The sequence below is a fragment of the Scyliorhinus torazame genome, chromosome 10 (genome assembly GCF_047496885.1).
Source record: "Scyliorhinus torazame isolate Kashiwa2021f chromosome 10, sScyTor2.1, whole genome shotgun sequence".
NCBI classification, from domain to species: domain Eukaryota; kingdom Metazoa; phylum Chordata; class Chondrichthyes; order Carcharhiniformes; family Scyliorhinidae; genus Scyliorhinus; species Scyliorhinus torazame.
Window position 1 is genome coordinate 63213230 of NC_092716.1, and position 25059 is coordinate 63238288.

The following is a 25059-nucleotide window of genomic DNA, read 5'->3' on the forward strand; positions in this document are numbered from 1 at the left end:
GAGTTAAGGCATCTCAGAACTGGGAAAATTAAGTGGTGGTGTTTGGAAGCACAAGAAAGGCTTTTGGAGCCTGGTTGCACTGGTTTCTGCGCATGTGCCTGGAAGGTTTTACCTGAGGCTCCCTGATTCTGGAAGCAGTGAGAAGAGTCCTAGGATCCAAAAGTACTTAAGTTGGGGAGGTAGACTAAACAGAATTTGCTCAAATCTGTCTTCTGCCTCTCAATAAAAAATAAAATCAGTCTTTCCATTTATATAGCACCTTTCATGACACCAGATTATCCCAAAGTGCTTCAGCACCAATGAAGTGTAGTCACTATTATAATGTGGGAGGTGGCTATCAAAATCCTCCCTAACCTAAAATCACATTATATTTGTTAACTTTAAACACAGTCACAGGCCTGCCAGAATAAAGTTGGGTCAAGGCATATCTGCTCCAGCTAGTTTAATATGGTATGAGCATTGAGGACAAACAACAAAGGACAACTATAATAATCTTACATTATAGATAAATGCCTACCTCACCAATGGAAATGCTGTTTAAACTTTTAAGATGAACCATCTTAACAAATGCCAATGTAGAAATGGCACCTTTTAGTCGGATGGCAGTCTGATAGTTGATAGCCCAGGAGGCAGAGAAGAAAATACTTTTCCCCATCTCTGTAGTAAATAAGGCAAAGCACAGACCAACACCGTAAACAAGATTTTCTGACTTTTTCTCAACATACTGGAGTATGGCATGAACTAGCACTGCCTGTAAAATAAGAAACAGAAGTAGTAGTTAAGCAGTAGTAATACCATGACATTTTTGTGCTCAATATGATGCCGGATGGGGCACGCCCATTTTAGGTTTCTACAAAAATAACAGTTGTAACCTGCATCAATGTAATTCCTTGAATGTGAAAAACACTCCAAAGGCAAGTGACAGTGAGTGTGAAGAAAATGGATAACAGGCAAGAAAGAGGACATTGAAAGGGATGAGCAAAAACTTGGGTTGAGTTAGTTTCCAGGGCTTTTAAAGGGCAGAGGAGCAGAGGTAGAAAGCTAGGAAGAGAGTTCCAGACCTTTAAACGCCACTGGCTGACACTTTACCATTATTGTTGGAGCAAACAGCAGAGCATCACTAAAGGCTGGTGTCAGTGGAATGGAATGTTCATGGACGAAGGAACGTCAAGTTGGAGGACATTAATAGAAATACGCTGGAGTCAGGCCATTGAGTGACAAAGTTGGCAAGGATTTTAGGTTTAAGGCTAAGGGAATGGGGATCCAATGCAGTCAAGATCAGCATTGATGTGTGAACAGGACTTATAATAATAATAATCATTATGATTATCACGAGAACGCTTACATTAACACTGTAATGAAGTTACTGTGAAAATCCCCCAGTCGCTAACACTCCGGTGCCTGTTCGGGTACACTGAGAGAGAATTCACCTAACAAGCACGTCTTTTCGGGACTTAGTGGGAGGAAACCGGAGCACCCGGAGGAAACCCACGCAGACACGGGGAGAACATGCAGACTCCGTACAGTCACCAAGTCGGGAATTGAACCCGAGTCCCTGACGTTGTGAAGCAACAGTGCTAACCACTGTGCTACCATTCAACAATGTAGTTTTCTGTCATAATTCTGAACATTTATGTCTGCTTCACGAGTGTGATATTTTTCCTTTTTCATATTGATTTTGTTTGTGAGTGACATTGGCAGGTTAGTGCCAAACAATGGCAGTTTTACCCGATGGTTGTGTGACTTCCTGGAATTGTTTTGACCTTCATTTTATGTATGACCTTTAAAAGTAGGCCTTATTGTAAAGGTCATATTACAGAGAAAATGTTTCAAATCCTTTCAGAAACTGGGAGAGACATAAATAATATGCGATTATGTTCGAGATTGTTATTTTCATAAGGAGGGTTTGCTTGAAGAAATGGTAGTTTATTAATCATACGTCAGATGTTTATCTAAACGCCATGTTATTTCATGTTGTTTTAAATATACCAAATAAAGCATTCAGCTAATAAACAATCAGTTAATTTAAACTAATAGACATGTGACTGCTTACCGGTCCCAAAAAGCTACAAATCATAGTCATAACTGAACAAATTGTAGTTATAATAAGCCTTGTTCGCTGAAACTGTAGAACCACTTTCTCCAAGGAAGCTTTCTCACTGCCCATTCTCTCCACTTCATTCTTCCAAAGACGCAAGAATCTATAAATATTTTCAGCAAAATAACAAAGGAATTTTTATTTTGTTTTATGCATAATTATATACATTCTGATCACCCAAAATATATTTCCAAATTGACACACCTTCTGGCATTCACGTCTGAACAATTGGACTGGGACAGGGGAGGCACGTTGTCCTGATTCAGTTCCTTCTTCAACCCTTTTATCATGATTGGTGTCAGCCATGAGAAAAAGATGAATGAAAATAAACCAGCATCATCCACTGGGGATGGAGATGGATTCCTGCAAAATGCACATGATAAAGGATGGTTAATTCTGAAAATCATGAGGACTTTGCATTGTGGAAAATATTATTTTCCCACTTACTTTGGCTTTGGACGAAAAGGAATCATTGTTTTCAAACTCTGGGAGTACTTGTGGTATTTATTCTGTGGATCTTCACCATGGGAATCTGGAAATTCCATTTCTGGGAATGTATTATAATATTGGGAGGAGTGCTGTTGAGGTTAAAGAGTCACAGATTAATTGTTGATGTAAATAGAAGAAGTATCTATTATCATAGTTTTTACACCCTTGGGGTAGCACGGTAGCACAGTGTGTAGCACTGTTGCTTCACAGCTCCAGGATCCCAGATTTGATTCTTGGCTTGGGTCACTGTCTGTGTGTATTCTGCACGTTCTCCCCATGTCCGCGTGGGTTTCCTCCGGATGCTCTGGTTTCCTTCCACAAGTCCTGAAAGACGTGCTGTTATAATTTGGACATTCTGAATTCTCCCTCTGTGTACACGAACAGGCGCAGGAATGTGGCGACTCGGGGCTTTTCACAGTAACTTCATTGCAGTGTTAATGTAAGCCTTCTTGTGACAATGAAGACTATTTAAATTTAAAAATTTACACCAGTTGAGTGTTACAGCAGAGATCTTGGTATCTCGTTTCAGTTACACAAATGAAATAATGCTGCTGTATATTTAATTGCTAGAATATTGGATACTGCAGTATCAATGTTAATCAACACCAAGCCACAGAAGTCTTGGATTCAGGAAAGTGGTTCAGCTGTCTGGTGGCAGCAGGTAAACCAGTAGAAATACTTTTCTCCTCCTGGTAAACAGTGGATGGAAAGAAAGTAATCTGAATCCCCAAATGAGTGATTCACATGAAGAACTAAGGAGTTTAATGGTTCAGGGTAAAAACTATGGTAATAACTATGGTCTTAAAACTATTCTACTTAACCAAAATTAATTTCATAATAGTTTTCTGCCTCCCAGCAACATTCCACACATAATCCTTTTTACCACATACACGTTCTACTCATCCTCCTCCTGATCTCTTCAGTTTCAAATTAATATTCCTCACACAAGCACCTACTTTCAAAACAATTTCTTTTGTCAGAAAGCAATACCAAACATGTGGTAGTGAAAGTGGCCATGGAAGCAGAATTCTGCCTGGTTGCCAATGTACTTTCTAGGCAACTGCCTCCTGTTTAAGAGGATATCCTTACTCCTGATTACCCAGGAACACTGTGATCATTTATAATACAGTTTTAATGAATAGCAATCTTAATTTCCATATCATGGAATTCATCAATATTATTCATCTGTGTTTTTTGTCCTATTCACTATTCACTTTGCATTTTTACACACCAATAAAGATAAACTAGATGTAAAGGACCAGTATATTGCAGCTTTAGGGAGCAATTGTCCGACCTGAATTTCAATGAAGAAGAATGCTTTAGGGACAAACATACAAACAAGGAGCAGGGGTAGGCCATTTACCCCCTCGAGCCTGCTCCGCCATTTACTAAGGTCATGGCTGATCTGATCATATCCTCAAATCTGCACTTTGCAAACCCTGAATAAACGACAGCACTCCACCCCTTGCTTTCCAAGAATCTATCCACTACGTCTTAAAAATATATAAAACTCTGCTTCCACAACCTTTTCAGGAAGAGAGTTCCAAAGACTCTGATTCTCTGAGTGTAAATATTTTTCTGCATTTCTTTCAAATAAATAACCCCTTATTTTAATGTGATCCCGAGTTCTAGAAACTCCCACAAGAGAAATTATCCTTTCCACATCCATCCTGTCGAGACCCCTCAGGACCTTATATATTTCATTTTGAACTCCAACGGATACAAGCCTAGCCTGCCTAACCTTTCCTCACAGAACAACCCATCCATTCCAGGTTTTAGTCTGGTAAACCTTGTCTGAATAGCTTCCCACGTTTTTACAATTTTTCTTAAATAAGAGTACAGTGTTCTCCGAAAGTGGTCTCATTAATGCCCTGTACAATTGAAATAGAACCTCCCAACTTTTGTAGTCAATTCCCCTTGCAATAAATGATAAAATTCTATCAGTTTTTCACATTACTTGCTGTACCTGCATACTGGCCTGTTGTGATTCATGCACCCAGATTCCTCTGCACCTCAGAGCTCGGTAATCTCTCATTATTTTGTAAGGGCCCTTACTCTTGATTTTCTTATTTGTCAATTCTTTTACTTTGTCGTTATCATTTTTATCCCTGGACATTGAATGGACTTATACCTTTAAGTGGAGCAGAGGAAACGAGGAACTCAGTAGTACGCTGCGCTATTGACGATTTAGCTTTTGAACAGCAGAACTCAGACTTTCTGGCACCAGAGAAATCAGAGGGATACAGTTCAATTGGTTGGCTGGTGGCCAATGAATTGGCCAAAGGCTACATTCTGCCGGGTGACAGGCGGCGATTGAATCCTACCCATGTGGGGTGGTTTTCAAAGAACCCAGGAAAGGATACTTGGGTCCTGGATGCTAAGAGAAGCAGCTGTGAGTGGCTGTCTCTCTCTCGTTTTCCAGAAATACTGCCTATCTGTTGCTTCCTGAACCTGCAGAGAAGTTTTGAGACTTTTATGAATATATTGTGAAAACCTTTACAGCCTGAAAGCAAAAACCTCCAACTGATGGTTTAGACTGAAGAAAAGTGTATTGAAAGATGTCCATCTGAAACATAGACCTTTTATCCTTTTCACTTTCGTATTTTCTTTACACCACTCTTTTCCCTCTGTGTTTGTCTGCCTTGTGTGTGTGTGTAGAGGGTGCGAGGGGTGGGGGTGGGGAAGGGGTAGGAACTAGTTAACAGTTAACCAGTTGTATTTTCTGCCTATTTACTCGTAATTATTGTTATTAATAAAAATGTAATTGTATTTAAATTTACAAACCTTGCGACTGTAGTTATTGGGCAGCCAAAGACCAGAGACTTCCGGTATTTTCTAAAAAATGAATTGTTCATTCCATTTGTGTTGCAATTCCAGGTCAAATGGGGCTGGAATTGACCATGACTAGCCCAGAGTGTTGTAATAATTTTAAAAATATTATTTTTAACCTTACTGCCAAAATGAACAATTTCATATTTTTCCACAGTATATTCCATTTTCCAGATCTTGGCCCATTCATTTAACTATCTATATATTTTTGTAGCCTCCTTATGTCCTCTTCACAACGTACTTTCCTACCGACCTTTGTGTCATCAGCAAATTTGGCAAACAACCCTTTACTCCCTTCATCCAAGTCATTTATATAAATTGTAAACGTTTGAGGTCTCTGCACTGATCCTTGCGGCACACCACTCGTTACATTTTGCCTGAAAAGGACCCATTTATGCTTACTCTTTGCTTCCTGTTAGCCAGCCAATCTTCTATCCATGTTGTCCCCTACAGAATGAATTTTTATTTTCCACAATATCCTTTGATGTGGCACTTTACCAAATGCCTTCTGGAAAAATAGGTTCAGTACATCCACTAATACCCCTTTATCAACAACACAGGTGACTTCCTCAAAAAACTGCAATAAGTTGGTTAAATTTGATTTCACTTTCACAAACCATGTTGATTCTGCCTGATTACCTTGAGCTTATTGAATGCCTTGCTGTAACTTCTTTAATAATAGTTTCCATCATTTTCCGTACGACAGATGTTAGGCTCACTGCCTGTATTTTCCCATTTTCTGTCTCACTCCCTTTTTGAATAATGCAGCTTAAGACTGAATTAATTTTTATTAAAGGTTTTCATAAAATATCAATGACAAGTCAAAAAAGATCCAAGCTTATACCTTATTTAACTTTGTGGGCCCAGAGAGCATCAACTCATTTGGAGGAGGAAAAGGAGGATTCTGAAATAATTCTAAAATAGTTTGTGAATATTGGATTGGATTGGATTGGATTTGTTTATTGTCACGTGTACCGAGGTACAGTGAAAAGTATTTTTCTGCGAGCAGAAAATATTTGTCTTCCGGTAAGGAGAATAATTCGACAAACCAAAAAGCAGATCCATAGAGTCCCTACAGTGCAGAAGGAGGCAATCCGGCCTGATGTGTTGGGTACTCTGGATCTGTGGAGACTGCGTTTACCTTAGCAGTAACATAGACAGGCTACCAACACTTGTAATAGTACAACTCTATTTTATTTAACTAAGAGCTGTTAAACGTACTTGCACTGTGGGTCGACACTATGTTAGATTAACTGAAGACCTATGCCTAACCTGACCAGCCTATACTGCTAGCACATGGTGGATGTTTGTGCTACTGACTGCGGGCTCTGACTGTCTCAGAGGCTGCATCCCGAATGAGCGAGAAAACTAGTGCCCTCTGTCTTTATAGTGACCGTGTCCTAACTGGTGATTGGCTGCTGTGTTGTGTGTGTTGATTGGTCTTGCAGTGTGTCAGTCAGTGTGTGTCTCTGCACCATCATATACTGATGTGTATATTATGACATCCCCTTTTCTAAAAAAAATGTGTTTGTGGCAATAAATAATGTAGAATGTGAATGTTCCTAACTATGTGTGGCACATGCGAGCATATTTACAGGACTATGTACAGAAACTCTAAGATATTTACATTGGAACGTGTCTAGTGCAGATGGACAATATGTAACACAAAATATAACTGGAACAACAGTATGTACAAACCAGTGAGTTAATCAAACAGGGTAGCGAAACAATCAGTTCATGAGTTCAAAGAGTCCATGAATTCAGGCAGTTCATAAATTCAGTCTCTGAAATGGGCGACAAATTCTGATTGACCGCCTCAAGGGTGGGTCAGGGGCCGCCTGTTCTGGAATGGGCGGGACTGTGTCAGACTCAGAGGGTGGCAGAGCGAAAGGGAGATCTGCAAAGTCCGTGACAGGTTCGTCGTGACGGCGGGGCAGGACATGATGATGTGGTCGCGAGCGAGGAAGGAGTCGTAGTGCCCGCCTATTTCGGCGAAGAAGAGAGCCGTCTTCTAGACGAACCAAAAATGACCTGGGGGCCACTTGTCTGAGCACCACAGCGGTGGTGGACCAACCACCATCGGGAAGTTGGACACGGACCTTGTCATCAGGAGCCAGAGCAGGGAGATCCGTGGCGTGGGCGTCGTACGCCAATTTGTGTTGGGCCCGAGACAACTGCATTCGACGAAGGACCGGAAGGTTGTCCAAGTCCGGGACATGAATGGCTGGCACCGTCGTCCGCAGAGTGCGATTCATCAACAATTGAGCCAGTGACAGGCTGGTTGACAATGGAGCTGACCCGTAAGCAAGCAGGGTGAGGTAAAAATAGGATCCTGCATTGGCCGCCTTGCACAGGAGTCGTTTGACAATGTGCACCCCCTTTTCAGCTTTGCCATTGGATTGGGGGTAATAGGGACTGGACGTGACATGTGTGAAGTTGTATCGTTTGGCAAAATTGTACCACTCCTGACTGGCATAACACGGGCCATTGTCGGACATGACCGTGAGTGGGATGCCATGGCAAGCGAAGGTTTCCTTGCACGCCCAAATGACCATAGTTGAGGTGAGGTCGTGTAGCCTAACTATCTCTGGGTAGTTTGAAAAATAGTCCACTATGAGGACGTAGTCCCGGCCAAGTGCATGGAACAGGTCGATGCCCACTTTGGTCCAGGGGGACGTGACCAACTCATGGGGTTGCAAGGTTTCCCTTGGCTGAGCAGGCTGGAAACGCTGGCATGTTGGGCAGTTAAGAATGGCGTTGGCAATGTCCTCATTGATTCCAGGCCAGTACACTGCCTCCCGGGCCCGTCGGCGGCATTTCGCCACTCCCAGGTGGCCCCCATGGAGCTGCTCAAGGACGAGGTTCCGCATGCTGTGCGGAATGACGATCCTGTCCAGCTTTAGTAGAATTCCATCTACCACCGCCAGGTCATCTTTAATGTTATAGAATTGAGGGCATTGGCCCTTGAGCCACCCGTCTGTCAGGTGGCGCATGACACGTTGGAGCAGGGGATCGTTGGCCGTCTCACGACGAATATGGATGAGTCGTTCATCCGTGGCAGGCAGATTGGATGCGGTGAATGCCACCTGAGCATCAATTTGGCACACAAAGCCCGCTGGGTCGCAGGGTGTGGTGACAGATTGGCAGATTGCATCGGCGACGATGAGCTCCTTACCCGGGGTGTAGGCGAGTTCAAAGTCGTACCGCCTGAGTTTAAGGAGAATGTGCTGCAGGCGCGGCGTCATGTCGTTCAGGACTTTTTGAATGATATTGACCAGTGGCCTGTGGTCTGTCTCGACTGTGAACTTTGGGAGTCCATAGATATAGTCTTGGAATTTGACGACTCCGGTAAGAAGGCCCAGTCACTCTTTTTCAATTTGTGCATAGCGCTGTTCGGTGGGCGTCATTGCATGTGATGCGTATGCGACAGGAGCCCATGAGGAGGCATCGTCACGTTGAAGGAGCACTGCTCCAATGCCGGACTGACTGGCATCCGTGGAGATCTTTGTTTCTTTGGCCGGATCGAAAAATGCCAACACCGGGGCCTTGGCCAGCTTCGCCCTGAGTTCCCACCATTCTTGTTCGTGGGCGGGGAGCCATTGGAACTCGGTCGTCTTCTTAACCAGGTTCCTGAGAGCCGTGGTGTGGGAGGCGAGGTTAGGGATGAATTTCCCCAGGAAATTGACCATGTCCAGGAAGCGGAGGACCGCCTTCTTGTCCTCCGGTATCTTAATGGCCTTAATGGCAGATACCTTGTCAGCATCCGGCTGTACGCCAAACTGTGAAATGTGGTCTCCGAGAAATTTAAGTTCTGTTTGGCCAAAGGAGCATTTGGCCCTGTTGAGGCGGAGGCCATGCTCATGGATTCGTCGGAAGACGCGTTGGAGGCGATCAATGTGCTCCTGCGGGGTGGTAGACCAGACGATGATGTCATCCACATATACGCGAACCCCTTCGATACCTTCCATCATCTGCTCCATTATTCTGTGGAAAACTTCCGATGCAGAGATGATGCCAAACGGCATCCGGTTGTAGCAATACCGGCCAAATGGGGTGGTAAAGGTGCAGAGATTCCGACTGGATGCGTCGAGTTGGATCTACCAGAACCCCTTGGATGCGTCTAGCTTGGTGAAAAATTTGGAGCGAGCCATCTCGCAGGTGAGTTCTTCGCACTTTGGAATGGGATAGTGTTCTCTCATAATATTGCGGTTCAGGTCCTTGGGATCAATACATAAGCGTAATTCGCCGGATGGTTTTTTCACGCACACCATAGAGCTGACCCAGTCAGTCGGTTCTGTAACTTTTGAAATTACGCCCTGGTCCTGGAGGTCCTGCAGCTGCTGCTTGAGGCGGTCCTTGAGGGGTGCTGATACCTTGCGAGGTGCGTGCACCACAGGCGTGGCATTTGGTTTTAACAAGCTTTTATAAGTGTATGGGAGTGTGCCCATGCCCTCGAATACACCGTGGTATCGGGCGATGATGGCATTCAGCTGCGTCCAAAAGTCAGCGTCCTGAGATGCGGAAGCATCAGCGGGTGACAGGGAGTGAACCCTTTGGACAAGTTTTAGATGTTTGCACGCCTGAGCACCAAGCAGAGAGGCTTTAGTGGATCCCACTATTTCAAATGGCAGGTTAGCCTTTAATGACCGGTGCGACACTTCAAGCTGGCAAGAGCCACTGGCAGCAATGGCATTATACCATTATAGCAATACCATTATAGTCCAGAAGCTGGCAGGCGGATGGTAGGATGGTAGGCTTGACATGGAGGTTTTCGCGGTCAGACCGCGGAATGAGGTTGGCTGAAGCGCCGGTGTCCAGGTGGAATCGGATGCGGGATCGGTTGACCGTGAGGATGGCACACCACTCGTCGTCCGGATCAATGCTGAATATTGGGAGAGACTTGTCTTCTGGAGCATCTTGTGTTTGGTGATGATGCCCACCCGAAATGGTGCTTCAGGGTCCTCGGTGTCAAGGTCCGGAATCAAGTCGGAGTCGGAATCGGTGACCGGTGGCTGAATGGTTCGGACATCCCTGCATGGCAGGTTGGAGCGATGAGAGGTAGTAGGTTGAGCAAATCTGCATAGGGCTGCATAGTGGCCAAGCTTGCCACAATGGAGACAGCATCGGGATTTTACGGGACATTGCCGCTTTAAGTGGGCGGAGCCACAGTTGCCGCACGTCGTGACATAAGAATGTTCGGTGTGCCACCGTGCATGTGTGGTGCGGTCGTACGTAGTGCGCGCGGTCTTCGGCCTCGCCGTCCCCTCGGTCAGTGTGCGTATACGCGGGAGCCCGCAAAAAGCGTGCAAAATGGCCGCCCTCATCCAGGCTTAGGCCCAGGAGTTGTTTAATGGCTTGTACCCGCTCTGCCTCGTGGGGACCTTGCCACGCCGTTTCAGCCGCTTGAATGTGCGAGTATCGGTTAGTGGTGTGTTCATGCAGAACGCAGGTCTCGATGGCTATCGCAAGGGTGAGATGTTTAACCTTGAGGAGCTGCTGACGTAGGGGGTCCGATTGCACACCAAAAACGATCTGGTCACGGATCATCGAGTCGGAGGTGGAGCCATAATTTCTGGACTGCTCGAGGACGCAAAGGTGGGTGAGGAAAGATTGAAAAGGTTCATCCTTACCCTGCAGACGCTGTTGAAAGACATAGCGCTCAAAACTTTCATTTACCTCGATGTCACAGTGACTGTCGAATTTGAGCAGGACTGTCTTGAACTTGGACTTGTCTTCACCTTCAGCGAAAGTGAGAGAGTTGAAGATATGGATGGCGTGGTCCCCGGCCGTGGAAAGGAAGAGAGCAATTTTCCTCATGTCTGAGGCAGCTTCCAGGTCTATAGCTTCGAGGTATAGCTGGAATCGTTGTTTAAGGATTTTCCAGTTCGCACCGAGGTTGCCGGTGATGCGGAGCGGCGGCGGAGGGCGGACGCTGTCCATACTACCGGATGGCTGATTGCTGGTCAAAGGCAGATCACTTGAAGGTAGGCCTATTAAACTCTAACATCACATACTGGTACCATGATGTGTTGGGTACTCTGGATTTGTGGAGACTGTGTTTACCTTAGCAGTAACATAGGCTACCAACACTTGTAATAGTACAACTCTATTTTATTTAATTAAGAGCTGTTAAACATACTTGCATTGTGGGTCAACACTATGTTAGATTGGCTGAAGACCTATGCCTAATCTGACCAGCCTATACTGCTAGCACATGGTGGATGTTTGTGCGACTGACTGCGGGCTCTGTCTGTCTCAGAGGCTGCATCCCGAATGAGTGGGAAAACTAGTGCCCTCTGTCTTTATAGTGACCGTGCCCTAACTGGTGATTGGCTGCTGTGTTGTGTGTTGATTGGTCTTGCAGTGTGTCAGTTAGTGTGTGTCTCTGCACCATCATATACTGATGTGTATATTATGACACGGCACATTGGGTCTGCACCAACCCTCCAAAGGAGCACTCACCAAGCCTCACCCTATCACCGCAACACAGAGTTGGGTGGGGGGGTGAGCTGTTAGAAGATTGCAGAGATCGTTCAGTGTAATTTGGACAAGTTGAGTGAGTGGGCAAATGAATGGCACATGCAGTATAATTTGGAAAAATGTGAGGTTTATCCACTTTGGTAGCAAAATTGGGAAGGCAAAGTATTATCTGAATGGCTATAAATTAGGAGAGAGGAATGCGCAATAAGACCTGGATGTCCTTATACACCAGTTGCTGAAGGTAAGCATGCAAGTGCAGCAGGCGGTAAATGAAACAAATGGTATGTCGACCTTCATAGGGAGAAGGTTCGAATACAGGAGCAGGAATATCGTGCTGCATTCATACAGGGCCTTGATGAGGACACACCTGGAATACTGTGCGCAGTTTTGGGCTCCTCACCTGAGGAAAAGATATTCTTACTATAGAGGGAGTGCAGCAAATGTTTACCAGGCTGATAGGATGGCAGGATGGACATATGAGGAGAGATTGAGTCGGTTAGGAATGTATTTGCTGGAGTTCAGAATAATGAGGGGGAGATTTCATAGAAATCTATTAAATTCGAACAGGACTAGGCAGGGTAGATGCAAGAAGGATGTTCCCGATGGTGGAGGTGTCCTGAACCAGGGGTCACAGTCTGAGGCTACGGGCTAGACCATTCAGGACAGAGATGAGGAAATATTTCTTCACCTAGAGAGAGGTAAGCCTGTGAAATTTATTACCTCAGGAAATTGGAGAAGCCAAAACTTTTTAGGCGGGATTCTTCAACCCCCCCGCCGGGTTGGAGAATCTCCGGGGGCGGCGTGAATCCCACCCCGCCGTTCCGACGCCGGCTGCCAAATTCTCCGGCGCCATTTTTCTGGTGCCGCACCGGTCGGGGGCCGTTGGCAGTGGCCCCCCCCGGCGATTCTCCAGGCCCCGATGGGCCGAGTGGCCGCCTGTATTCGGCTGGACCCGCCGGCGTGAAATGGACAAGATCCATACCGGCGGGACATGGCTCTGAGGGTGGCCTGCGGAGTCCCGGGGGAGGGGGCGCGGGAGGATCCGGCCCAGGGGGGCCCCAACGATGGCCTGGCCTGCGATTTGCAGGCGGGCCTGTGCCGCGCCGGTCTGTGTAAAGCTCTGCGATGGCCGGCGCGGAGAAGAAACCCCCTGCGCATGCACAGGGATCACGCCAGCGGTTCTGTGCATGTGCCAGAACATGTTGGCGCTCCCGCACATTCACCAATTCGCACTGGCCAGCGGAGGCACTGTGCACCACTAGCGCGGCGGCAACCAGTCCAGCGCCGGCCTAGCCCCGGAAGTGCGGAGGATTCCGCACCTTCCGTGCGGCCCGACGCTGGAATGGTTCACGCCACTCTTTGGCGCCGGTACGGCCCGACCCACCGGTAAGGGGAGAATCCCGGCCCATATGTTTTCAAAAGCAGTTAAATATAGCACTTGAGCCATAGGGGGAGGATCAGGCTATTGAGTCGGTTGATCATCCATGATCATAATGAATGGTGGATCAGGCTTGAAGGGCCAAATGGCCTCCTCTTGCTCTTATTTTGTATGTTTCTAAGCCCAACTAACCGGCACAACCTTGAACACTAAGGGGCAATTTTAGCATGGCGGAAACTGGAGCACCCGAAGGAAACCCTTGCAGACACGGGGAGAACATGCAAATTCCACACAGACTGTCATCCAAGGCCGGAATTGAACCCAGGTCCTTAGCGTTATGAGGCAGCAGCACTAACCACTGTGCCACTTTGAAAATCTTAGCAAAGAAATATACATTTGGTCCTTCACTGTTGAGCCAGTATAGAGAATGAATTGTCTATGTTGTCCACAGCAATCTAGTCTGATTTAACATTACAAACAGCCATTTGTAACTCCATGTTAAACGGACAATTAGGAAAATAGATTTTAGGTGGGAAACAGAAGTATTTGCAGTACAAGGTGCACCTTGCTCCAACGGCAGTGGCCATCACCCTCAGAACAAAACGGCTTGTTTTGCATACGGTAAATGATGCAACAAATGTGGAAAGTGGACTCATTACACTAACCACAGCAGCCTTCCTCTACCATCAGCAACATGGCATCCAGTCAGTCCTCTCGGGGTAGGAGCTTCAGCAAGGTGAATGCTCATCCAAAGCAGCAAAACCACAGAGTCTCCAACAACAATATTGCGAGAGTATTGACGCTATCACAGAAAAGATTGATATCTTCACCATTCTCAAGATGAGTTGCAGCAACGCAAGGCTGAAGGTCAAGATTGACACTGGAGCAAAGTATAATGCCTTGGCCAGTTGAATGTTATGGGAAACCCGACCCATATGCAGCACCAGACCCCAGTATGCAAGTGGACCTCGTGGCTTATGGCAGGTAATCCATCCACACCAAAGGTATAGTTACAGTCCACTGCACACAGGGCAGTTTCAGGTTTCATATAATTGACCAGAATGTAAGGCCATTATTAGGTCTTTGGGACAACATTTCATTGGGGCTCATTCAGCTTGATCCAGGACTGCATGCTCTACAACATCAGACCCAGAAATGATTGCATACAAAGACCTCTTCAACTGTTATGTCATTGGTAAGCTGCCAGTTGTATATCACGTGAGACTAGATGATTTGGTACCACCAACAGTTTGTGCACTGAGGAGAGTACAGTAGTCATGAAATAGAAAACAGTCAATGAGCTGCATTGGATGGCAACACCAGGTGTCAATACTTCTATAAATTAGGTCACAGAATGGGTTTCAGCAATGGTGGCCACAGTAAAGAAAGATGGCACAGTCAGGACATGCATTGATCCAATGCACTTGAACAAGGTGTTGCTCAGACCTCATCATCCTATGAAGATAGTGAAACAGATGATAGCAGACGTGCCAAATGCTAAGGTGTTCAGTATCCTCGATGCAAAATGTGGGTTCTGCCAGATCCTGTTAAGATGAAGAATCTTCAAAAGTAACTACATTCCTGTCTCTGGTAGGCAGACCTTGTTTTCTTTGTATGCCTTATGGAATCTCCACTGGCAGCGAGGTTTTCCAGCGGTGCATGGAGCAATTCTTTGCAGGTCAACCCTGTAAAATCATTGTTGATGACATCCTGGTTTGGAGTGGCACTATGCAAGAATATGATGCACCTCTTTGTCTCATCTTTGACAGAATCAGGACCATAAAGCTGAACCTTAACTCAGCAAAATGTGGATACAGGTTCAATCAGGTTCCCTATATGGGTCATTTACTCAGAGCTGATGGTGTAAAGCCAGATTCAGACAAAACAATGGCTATATGTCAGATGCCCATCCCTGTGGGCAAGAACACCTTACAGTGCTTCCTCGGTATGGCAAATTATCTTCTAAGTTCATCCATGTTATAGTGAGGTTACTGGAGCTCTTTGTCACCTTCTCCACCAAGACGATGAATGGTGCATCACTCAATGGTCTTTAACAGACTCAAACAGACAGTCGCAACCCCACCAATGCTACAATACTTTGACATTGAAGCATCCACATTTACATCAGCAGACACCTCCCAGCACTGAGTTGGTGCAATCTGCATCCAAATTGGCAGACTTTTGCTTCAAGGGCCTTCACTGACAATGAGACTTCTTATGTATAAATTGAAAAGGAACTATTTGTTTGAGCCTTTTCCTGTCAGGAATTTCATGACTTCATATATGGTCATCGTACGGCTGGTGAAACTGATTATGAGCCAGTCATAATCATCTTAAAAAAGCATCTTCACACTGCACCTGTACAGCTGCAACGGATAATTCTAAAGCTGCAACAGTACAATTTTAGTGTAGTCTACAAACGTGGTAAGGAGCTGTACTTGACTGATCCCTCTCCAGAGCCTTCTTACCCACTACAGACCAGGCAGATTGTGAGGAAGACATAGACATCATGACGATAGAGATGCTCTCAGCTTGTAGATTCCAAGTACTCAAAGATGCCTGAAAGACGGACATCACATGCAGACAATTGTACAACATCATCACGAGATGCTGGTCAGTATCCTCAATGGAGCTTCCCCAAGAGCTCTGCTAATTCTGCGCCATCAGAGATTAACTAACCATATAGGATGGAGTGATACTGCGTGGCCAGCAAGTTGATATCCCTACTTCTCTTCAGAGATATCACATCCAGGCCAGGGAGGATCTTAAGAGGTGGGATACACTGCACTTAACGTTGGCGGGGAGGGTCCAAGTGGTGAAAACGAATATTCTGCCGAGATTCTTGTTCATCTTTCAGGACCTCCCGATCTTTATACCAAAGGCCTTTTTTCGGAAAGTGGACACAATTATCTCTGACTTTGTATGGGCGGGGAAGGTGCCGAGGGTGGGGAGGACCCAGCTACAGAGGCAGAGGCAGCAGGGGGGGGTTGGCGTTGCCAAACTTGCTTCATTATTATTGGGCGGCAAATGTGGACAAGGTGCGGCAGTGGTGGGAAGGAGAAGGGGTAGAGTGGGTTAGGATGGAGGAGGAACCTTGTAAGGGGTCTAATTTGAGGGCTATGGTGATGTCAGCATTGCCAATGGCTCCAAGTAGTAATTCAGGGAGCCCAGTGGTGCAGTCCACGGTGAAGATATGGAATCAGCTGAGGAGGTATTTTAGGGTGCAAGGGATGTCGGTGTTAACGCTGCTATGCAAGAATCATGGGTTGAGCCGTGGGGGATGGATAGTGTATACAGGAGATGGAGGGAAGTGGGGCTGGTCAAGTGAGGGATTTGTATTTGGAGGAAGGGTTCGCCAGTCTGGAGGAGCTAAGGGAGAGGGTAGAGCTGCCGAAGGGTAGTGAGATCAGGTATCTGCAGGTTAGGGACCTTGCACAAAAGGTCTGGAAGGGATTCCCTAGATTGCCGGGATACACCCTGCTGGAGTGACTGCTGCTTCCGGATGTGGAAGGGGAGGGAAAAATTGGGGATATATATAAGTGACTGGGGGAGTAGGGAGGCGAGCGGGTGGTGAAGGTCAAGGAGAAATGGGAAGCGGAGTTGGGAATGGAGATCAATTGGGGAGTATGGAGTGAGGCACTGCGAAGGATAAACGGGACCACCTCTTGTGCAAGGATGAGCCTGATACAGTTTAAGGTGGTGCACAGGGTGCATATGACTCGGGCGAGAATGAGTGGGTTCTTTCAGGGGGTGTGAGATGTGTGGGCGGGGTGGGGGCAGCGAATCATGCGCACATGTTTTGGTGTTGTGAAAAATTGGGAGGATTCTGGGCAGGGGTGTTCGCGGTCTTCGCCAGGATAGTGGAGGAGGGAGTGGAGCCAGACCCTTTGGTGGCGATATTTGGGGTTTCAGAGAAGTCGGAGCTCATGGAGAGGAGGAAGGCCGATGTCTTGGCCTTCGCCTCTCTGATTGCACGGCGACCACTTTTGCTGGAATGGTGGTCGGCATCGCCACCGGGGGTAGCGGCTTGGTTGGGTGACCTGTATGACTTCCTGCGGTTAGAGAAGATAAAGTATGAGTTAAGGGGCTCAGCAGGGGAGTTTGAAAAAAGGTGGGGAGAAAAGAGTCATCGGACTCGAAACATTAGCTCTTTTCTCTCCCTACAGATGCTGCCAGACTTGCTGAGATTTTCCAGCATTTTCTCTTTCATTTCAGATTCCAGCACCCGCGATAATTTGCTTTTATCCAATGTTTCCCAGGGTGTTTATTTGCTGTAAGCTACTTTGATACAAGTTTGAATAAAATGCGTTTAAAAAAAAAAAGATACGACATCCAACCACTTCACGCAGGGCACCCCGGGTTGGAAGCAACCAGATTTAGGGTTAAGGAATCACTCTCCTGGCCCTCCATGTACACTGACATGGAATGGGAAGTCTCCAGATGTTCACCATGCAATGCATTCAAGCCACAACAAGCAAAAGAACTGTTGCATTTAAATGAGGCCCCCCATGGTCATTTACAGCAGCTGATATCTTTGAATGGAATGTTAAATACCACCTAATCTCAGTTCATGCATATTCTGTGTGGTTTGAACTTGATTACGTGCCAAAAAGGATGAGTACCACGTTCATCATCAAGCTTAAAAGACACTTCACCGTGGTATCCCACAGAGACTACTGTCATGTGAGAGTACCTTTAAGACATGGATGTTTAAGCAATGTACCTTTAAGAAAACAGTGACGTCAGAGAGTGGGTGGAGCTGAGCAGTTCAGCCATTTTGAAGTTTCAGTTTGGAGGAAAAGAGCTTGGGAGTGTCTGTGTTTGCAGTGAGCTAGATTTGCTGTGATCTCTGCCATGAAAGACTATCTCTGGATCATTTAGGTGATTTAAACTCATAATAGTAAAGCCTTTAACCTGATGTGATTCTGTTTAAAGGTGTTAAGTCTCTTGGAAGTTTGAAGGAACATTTTGAGGAATTATTTACTGTTGTAATATTTTCGGAGTTATCTTTGAAGTAAGGGGTGTTAAGAGATCCAATGTTTATTTAAGATGTTAAGTTGAGTTCATGGAATAAACATTGTTTTGTGTTTATAAACCCACGTGTCCATAATTGTAACCCCACACAAGGGTAATTGTATTAATGTGCACATAATTACAATTACCCCACACATAATTGTAACCCCACCAAGGGAACAAGCCATGTGCTAGGAAAAGCAACAAATACATTAAAGGGGGAGGTTGGTTGAACTCCATGATACATTTTGGGGTTCTGAAAACGCCTCGCCCATAACAATTGGGGGCTCAAGGGGAATAAAAGTCTATCTATTGGATTGGCTTTTGTGAACTTAAAGACAGTGAAGGATTGTTGCTTTTCCGGTGTGGTATTTTAGTTTAAGTGGGGAGTGTGTTGTGGACAATGGCTCTTTCAGAGGCTCAGAAGTTTTTGGGGGTGGAGACTGTCACACACAGTACTTTATGGACAGAGACGAAAAGCAGACTGTTGGGTCTGGCAAAAACATTGCAGTTAACATTACCTGACAAAATGCGAAAAGGTGAGGTAATCATGGCGGTGGTTAAGCATTTAAAGTTGCCTGAGATAGAGTTTGACTCATGGGAAATGGCAAAAATTAGTTGCAAATTAAACAAATGGAACATGAGAAAAAATTAAAGCGGCTTGAATACGAAAGAGAGAGAGAGCAGAAAAAGAAAGAGAAAGAGATAGAGAGGAAAAAGAAAAGGAGAGAGAAGAAAGAAACAAAGAAAGAGATAGAGAGGAAAGGGAAAAAGAGAGTTTGAACTTTGGAAAATGGCTCTGAAACATGAAAATCAGTTAAAATTGGGAGACGCAAAGGGACACGTACAATTGGAGGAGAAGGATGAGGATAATGAGACAGAGCGTCATAGTCGAAGATGTGGTGAGGATCTGTTTAAATATGTCCAAGCATTGCCAAGGTTTGACGAGAAGGAGGTAGAAACCTTTTTCATTTCATTTGAGAAGGTAGCTAAACAAATGCAATGGCCACAGGACCTGTGGGTATTACTGACTCAAACAAAGCTGGTAGGTAGGACTAGTGAAGTGTTTGCATCACTACCGGAGGAGGTATCTGGAACGTATGAGGAGTTGAAGAAATCGATCTTAAGTGCATATGAGCTCGTGCCTGAAGCTTACAGACAAAGGTTTAGAAATTTAAGGAAAGAATTTGGTCAAACATACATGGAGTTTGAAAGGCTCAAACAGAGTAATTTTGATAGGTGGATAAGGGCTTTGACAATAGACCAAACGCATGAAACTCTCAGAGAAATTATACTTTTGGAGGAGTTTAAAAATTCAATTCCTGATGTAGTGAGAACTCATGTGCAAGAACAGAGGGTTAAAACTGTGAGATTAGCAGCAGAAATGGCAGATGATTATCAATTGGTTCATAAATCAAAGATTGGTTTCTGACATCAGTTTCAGCCGGTGAGGAATAGAAACTGGGGACATGAGAAATACTCAAGTGGTAAAGGTAAAGGTGATCTGATGGGAGACAATAAAGAGAGTGTAACTCTGATTAAAAAAGAAATCCAGGAGGGTGGAAAAGAAATGAAAAGTTTCAGATGATTTCTCTGTAATAAACTAGGCCATGTAAAGTCACAGTGTTGGTGTTTGAAGAAAAGCACTGGGAAGGCTGATGTGGTAAAACAGATAAGACAGTGGGGTTTGTTGGAGTGGTAAAGGAAAGCCCAAGGGAAGCGATGGAGGTGCAAACGAGTGTACAGCCTGTTCAAGGAGTAATTGTTAAGAAGGTACCAGATGTCTTTAAGGAATTTACTTGTGTGGGTAAAGTTTGCTCATGTGTATCAGGAGAAGCAGGTAAAGAAGTCACAATTTTAAGAGATACAGGGGCTAGTCAATCTTGAATGGTAAGAGATATGGAATAATGTAGTTTGGGAAGAATGGTGCCAGAAAAAGTGGTGATATGTAGAATTCAGGGTGAGAGGAGTAGCGTTCCATTATATAAGGTAAGGTTGGAAAGTCCAGTGAAGAGTGGTGAAGTGGTAGTAGGAGTAATAGATCAACTATCTTGTCCAGGAATACAGTTTATCTTGGGTAATGATATAGCTGGATCACAGGTGGGAGTGATGCCTACTGTGATTGATAAGCCAGTGGAAAATCAGACAACTAAAGGGTTGAAGGATGAAAAACCTGTGATTTTTCCGGATTGTGTAGTAACAAGGTTGCAAAGTCACAGGTTAAGACAAGAGGAGAAATCAAAGAGTGAATCTGAAGTTGAAGTGCAATTATTAGAAACGATTTTTGATCAGATGGTTGAAAAAGAACAAGAACAGGTGGAGGATGAGGCGGATATTTTTAGTTCAGGAAAATTGGCGGAGTTACAACAGAAAGATGTAGAAATAAAACGGATATATCAGAAAGCATATATGGATGAGGAATCTGAGAGTCCACCAGAGTGTTATTACCGTAAAAATTATGTCTTGATGAGAAAACGGAGACCTGTACATATGCAGGCGGATGAAAATTGGGCAGAAGTTCATCAAGTAGTATTGCCGGTAGGGTATAGAAAGGAGGTGTTGCGAGTTGCACATGAGGTACCAGTGGGAGGTCATTTGGGAATAAGGAAAACTCAAGCGAAAATCCAGAAACATTTTTATTGGCCTGGACTACATAAAGATGTAGTTAAATTTTGTCAATCATGTCACACATGTCAAGTGATAGGGAAACCTCAAGTAGTGATAAAACCAGCACCCTTAATACCCATTCCAGTATTTGAGGAACCTTTTTACAAGGGTCCTAATTGATTGTGTAGGACCGCTTCCTAAAACAAAAAGTGGGAATCAATATCTTTTGACTATAATGGATGTGTCTACTAGGTTTCCAGAGGCCATTCCAGTACGTAATATTACAGCTAAAAGGATTGTGGAGGAGTTACTTAAATTCTTTACCAGATATGACTACCCACAGAAATTCAATCGGATCAAGGATCAAATTTTACTTCAAAGTTATTCAAAGAAGTTATGGATAGCTTAGGAATAAAACAATTTAAATCAACTGCATACCATCCAGAATCGCAGGGAGCGTTATAAAGGTGGCATCAGACATTAAAGACAATGTTGAGGGCGTATTGTCAAGATTATCCAGAGGATTGGGATAAAGGAATTCCATTCGTATTGTTTGCAATTAGGGATGCACCTATTGAGTCTACCAAATTTAGTCCTTTTGAACTAGTTTTTGGTCATGAGGTAAGAGGACCACTTAAATGTACTAAGGAAAAATTGGTGGGTGAGAAATCGGAAATTACATTATTGGATTACGTGTCAAATTTTAGGGAACGATTAAATAGAGCAGGTGAATTGGATAGACAACATTTAAAAGTTGCAGAAAATGTGATGAAACGGGTAGCGGACAAGAAATCCAAAGTTTGTAGTTTTGCCAGTGGGGATAAAGTTTTAGTGTTGTTACCAGTGGTAGGTAAGCCTTTAAAAGCTAGATTTTGTGGACCTTATCAGATTGAAAGGAAATTAAGTGAGATGAATTATGTGGTAAAAACACCAGATAGAAGGAAGACTCACCGAGTGTGTCATGTGAATATGCTTAAAAGGTACTTTGAAAGGGAAGGAGAGAAAAAGGAGGTTTTAATGATTCTAACTCAAAGTGACAAACCAAATCCAGACGACTGTGAATTTGACATACCTCAAATTTAATTGGAAAATGAGGATGTTCTTAAAAATTGAGATGAATTGTTAAGTTACCTTCCAGAGGAAAAACAAACTGACCTGAAAGAGTTATTGATATCACATGGGCATGTTTGTGGAGATAAATTGGGAAGTACTAAAATGGCTATACATGATATAGATGTGGGAAATGCTGTTCCAATCAAACAACATCCATATAGACTTAATCCTTTAAAATTGGCACAGGTTAACAGAGAGATTGAGAGTATGCTTAAAAATGGCATAATTGAAGTGGGTTGCAGCCAATGGAGCTCACCCATAGTGATGGTACCTAAACCAGACGGTACCCAACAGTTGTGTGTGGACTATCGAAAGGTGAATGCAGTTACAAGAACGGACTCTTATCCTATCCCACGTTTGAAGGATTGCATTGAGAAAGTGGGACAAACTGCTTTTATTTCCAACTTCCAGACATAGAAAGAGCATTTGAAACATCTTCGATCAACTTCAGGAGGCGGGTTTGGTGATGAACCTAGCCAAAGGTGAATCTGGAGAAGCCCAAATCACTTTCCTTGTGGAGTGTCCGATACCCTCAAGACAAATTTCTTAGCATGAGTGGATTTGATCGAATATTTGTGCAAAAAGTTTTGTGGCGTGATTACTCCCCTGATGGACTTGCTAAAGAAACATCAAAAATTTCAAGGGACAGCGGACTTTCAACAGGCATTTGACTGCCTGAAAGCTGTGATCACCAATGCTCCTGTATTGGAGAATTGCGAGGGGCTCTGTCGTCAGATTGAACTAAATTATCTGATTCTGAAGAGAAATGCCGAGGAGTAGAGGAATGGATGGATCGTGCAGAGACTTTGTTCAAAGAGACTGTCAATCGAGAAGGATTTTGGTTGGAGGAAGAAGAACAAAGAAAAATGGACTATATTATTATACCTGTTTGCGTGTGTTGTTTTTTTTTAAACAAAAAGGTATATTTACTGTGTTCATTTCTTAGTGGATGGTGCAAAAGTGAAAAATGAAACCATCTTGAAGTTGATGGTTTATTTTTTATTCTTGGGGGGAGGTGTCATGTGAGAGTACCTTTAAGACATGGATGTTTAAGCAATGTACCTTTAAGAAAACAGTGATGTCAGAGAATGGGTGGAGCTGAGCAGTTCAGCCATTTTGAAGTTTCAATTTGGAGGAAAAGAGCTTGGGGGGTGTCTGTGTTTTCAGTGAGCTAGATTTGCTGTGATCTCTGCCATGAAAGACTATCTCTGGATCATTTAGGTGATTTAAACTCATAATAGTAAAGCATTTAACCTGATGTGATTCTGGTTTAAGGTGTTAAGTCTCTTGGAAGCTTGAAGGAACATTTTGAGGAATTATTTACTGTTGTAATATTTTCAGAGTTACCTTTGAAGTAAGGGGTGTTAAGAGATCCAATGTTTATTTAAGATGTTAAGTTGAGTTCATGGAATAAACATTGTTTTGTGTTTAAAAACCCATGTGTCCATAATTGTAATCCCACACCTAGGGAACTAGCCGTGTGCTAGGAAAAGCAACAAATACATTAAAGGGGGAGGTTGGTTGAACTCCATGATACATTTGGGGTTCTAAAAATGTCTCGACCATTACACTACTGACAGACAACGGTTGCCACTGAATTTCAAAACTTTGCACACACGTGAAACCTTGAGCATATCACTGCAGCCCCCTATACCGAGTCAAATGTTTGGCAGAATAGGCGGTTCACTCAGCTAAGCATCTTCTAGAGAAATGTGCACGGGACTGCACAGACTCCTGTGCTGCACAGCTCAGCCTGTGAAATCCACCATGACAGGGCCTGCCCTCATCAGCACAACGACCCTTTTCCAGGTGTCCCAGACCCAGGATTCCTACTGCTAACGCCCTGCTGCAGCCCAAACCAATGTGAATGAAGCGCTCATGCAATACTGATTGAGAAGCAAAACGCATAATGATCAGGATGCTCACAGACTCGGCCTTCTCACACCTGGTTAAACAGTCAGGATTCAGACCACAAGTGGCCATGACAATTTGGTGATGGTACATTGTCATGCCCCATAACTGAACAGTTAGCTGGTAGCTTCAGATGGTGCCACTACATACCCAACCGCCTATAGGTATCGGAACCAGCACCAACAGATACTAGAGCACTCACCAAGCTCAAGAGACACTTTGCCACACGTGGCCTACGACACAGGCACATCTGTGGACATTCCGACTCCTCCAAAAGCCAACACAGTGAGCCCTGAACCCACTGACCACATTTTTAAAATTTGTTCATGTGACGTGGGTGTCGCAGGCTGGGCCAGCATTTATTGCTCATCCCTAATTGCCCTTGAGGGGGGCAGTTAAGAGTCAACCACATTGCTGTGGGTCTGGAGTCACATGTAAGCCAGACCAGGTAAGGGCAGAAGATTTCCTTCCCTAATTGACATTATTGAACCAGATGGGTTCTTACGACAATCAACAATAGTTTCATCAATCGACTTTTACATATATTACAATGTTTACAATGGAATTACTTTTAATTCCAGATTTGTATTGAATTCAAATTCCACCATCTGCAGTGGCAGGATTTGAACCTGGGTACCCGGGCATCACTCTGGGTCTCTTTTAACTAGACCAGTGACAATTCCACTACGCCTCTGCCTTCCCAATTGACGGAACACTCCAGGTTGTCCACACTGAAGACACCAGTCTGAGAAAGACTACAACAGCACCACCATGCTCAGGGAGTCTGAGCACACGGAATACAAGTTTCCAGGACTATTCTACCACCTAGTTTAGAACTGGCCTTCGAGTCTCATCACTGTGCAACAAAAGGGGTGGGGCAGGGATGGGGGGGGGAGGTGGGTGGGGGGGAGGCGAAGGAGACACAATGAGCTGTGCACCAGCAGCAACAGCTTAATCCATGGGATCTTTCCTGATGCTGAATGCATTTTCAGATGTGCAAGGTTAAGGGACAGCACTACCAAGAGGACTGAAGTCATAAATGGAACCTCTAGAGACAAATCGGCATTACATGTTGGCAGATGTCACAATCCGCCTGGTACAGGTACCACTTAATGCCCACACCACTCACCTACCCAAAATG

General features: G+C 44.6%; 1 protein-coding gene across 5 annotated transcripts in view; it reads right to left on the reverse strand.

Annotated features, from left to right (window-relative positions):
* Positions 1-25059, reverse strand: part of abcc12 (ATP-binding cassette, sub-family C (CFTR/MRP), member 12) — a 296461-nt gene that overhangs the window by 200360 nt on the left and 71042 nt on the right. For 4 of the 5 annotated variants that reach the window (XM_072518199.1, XM_072518200.1, XM_072518198.1 and 1 more), the window contains exons 2-5: positions 2546-2676; positions 2303-2461; positions 2054-2201; positions 518-751 (exon numbers count right to left, since the gene is read on the reverse strand). In XM_072518199.1, coding sequence (XP_072374300.1) covers positions 518-751; positions 2054-2201; positions 2303-2461; positions 2546-2676 — 672 coding nt within the window. The remainder of the gene's footprint in view (positions 1-517; positions 752-2053; positions 2202-2302; positions 2462-2545; positions 2677-25059) is intronic. The other variant, XM_072518202.1, reaches the window with a different exon arrangement.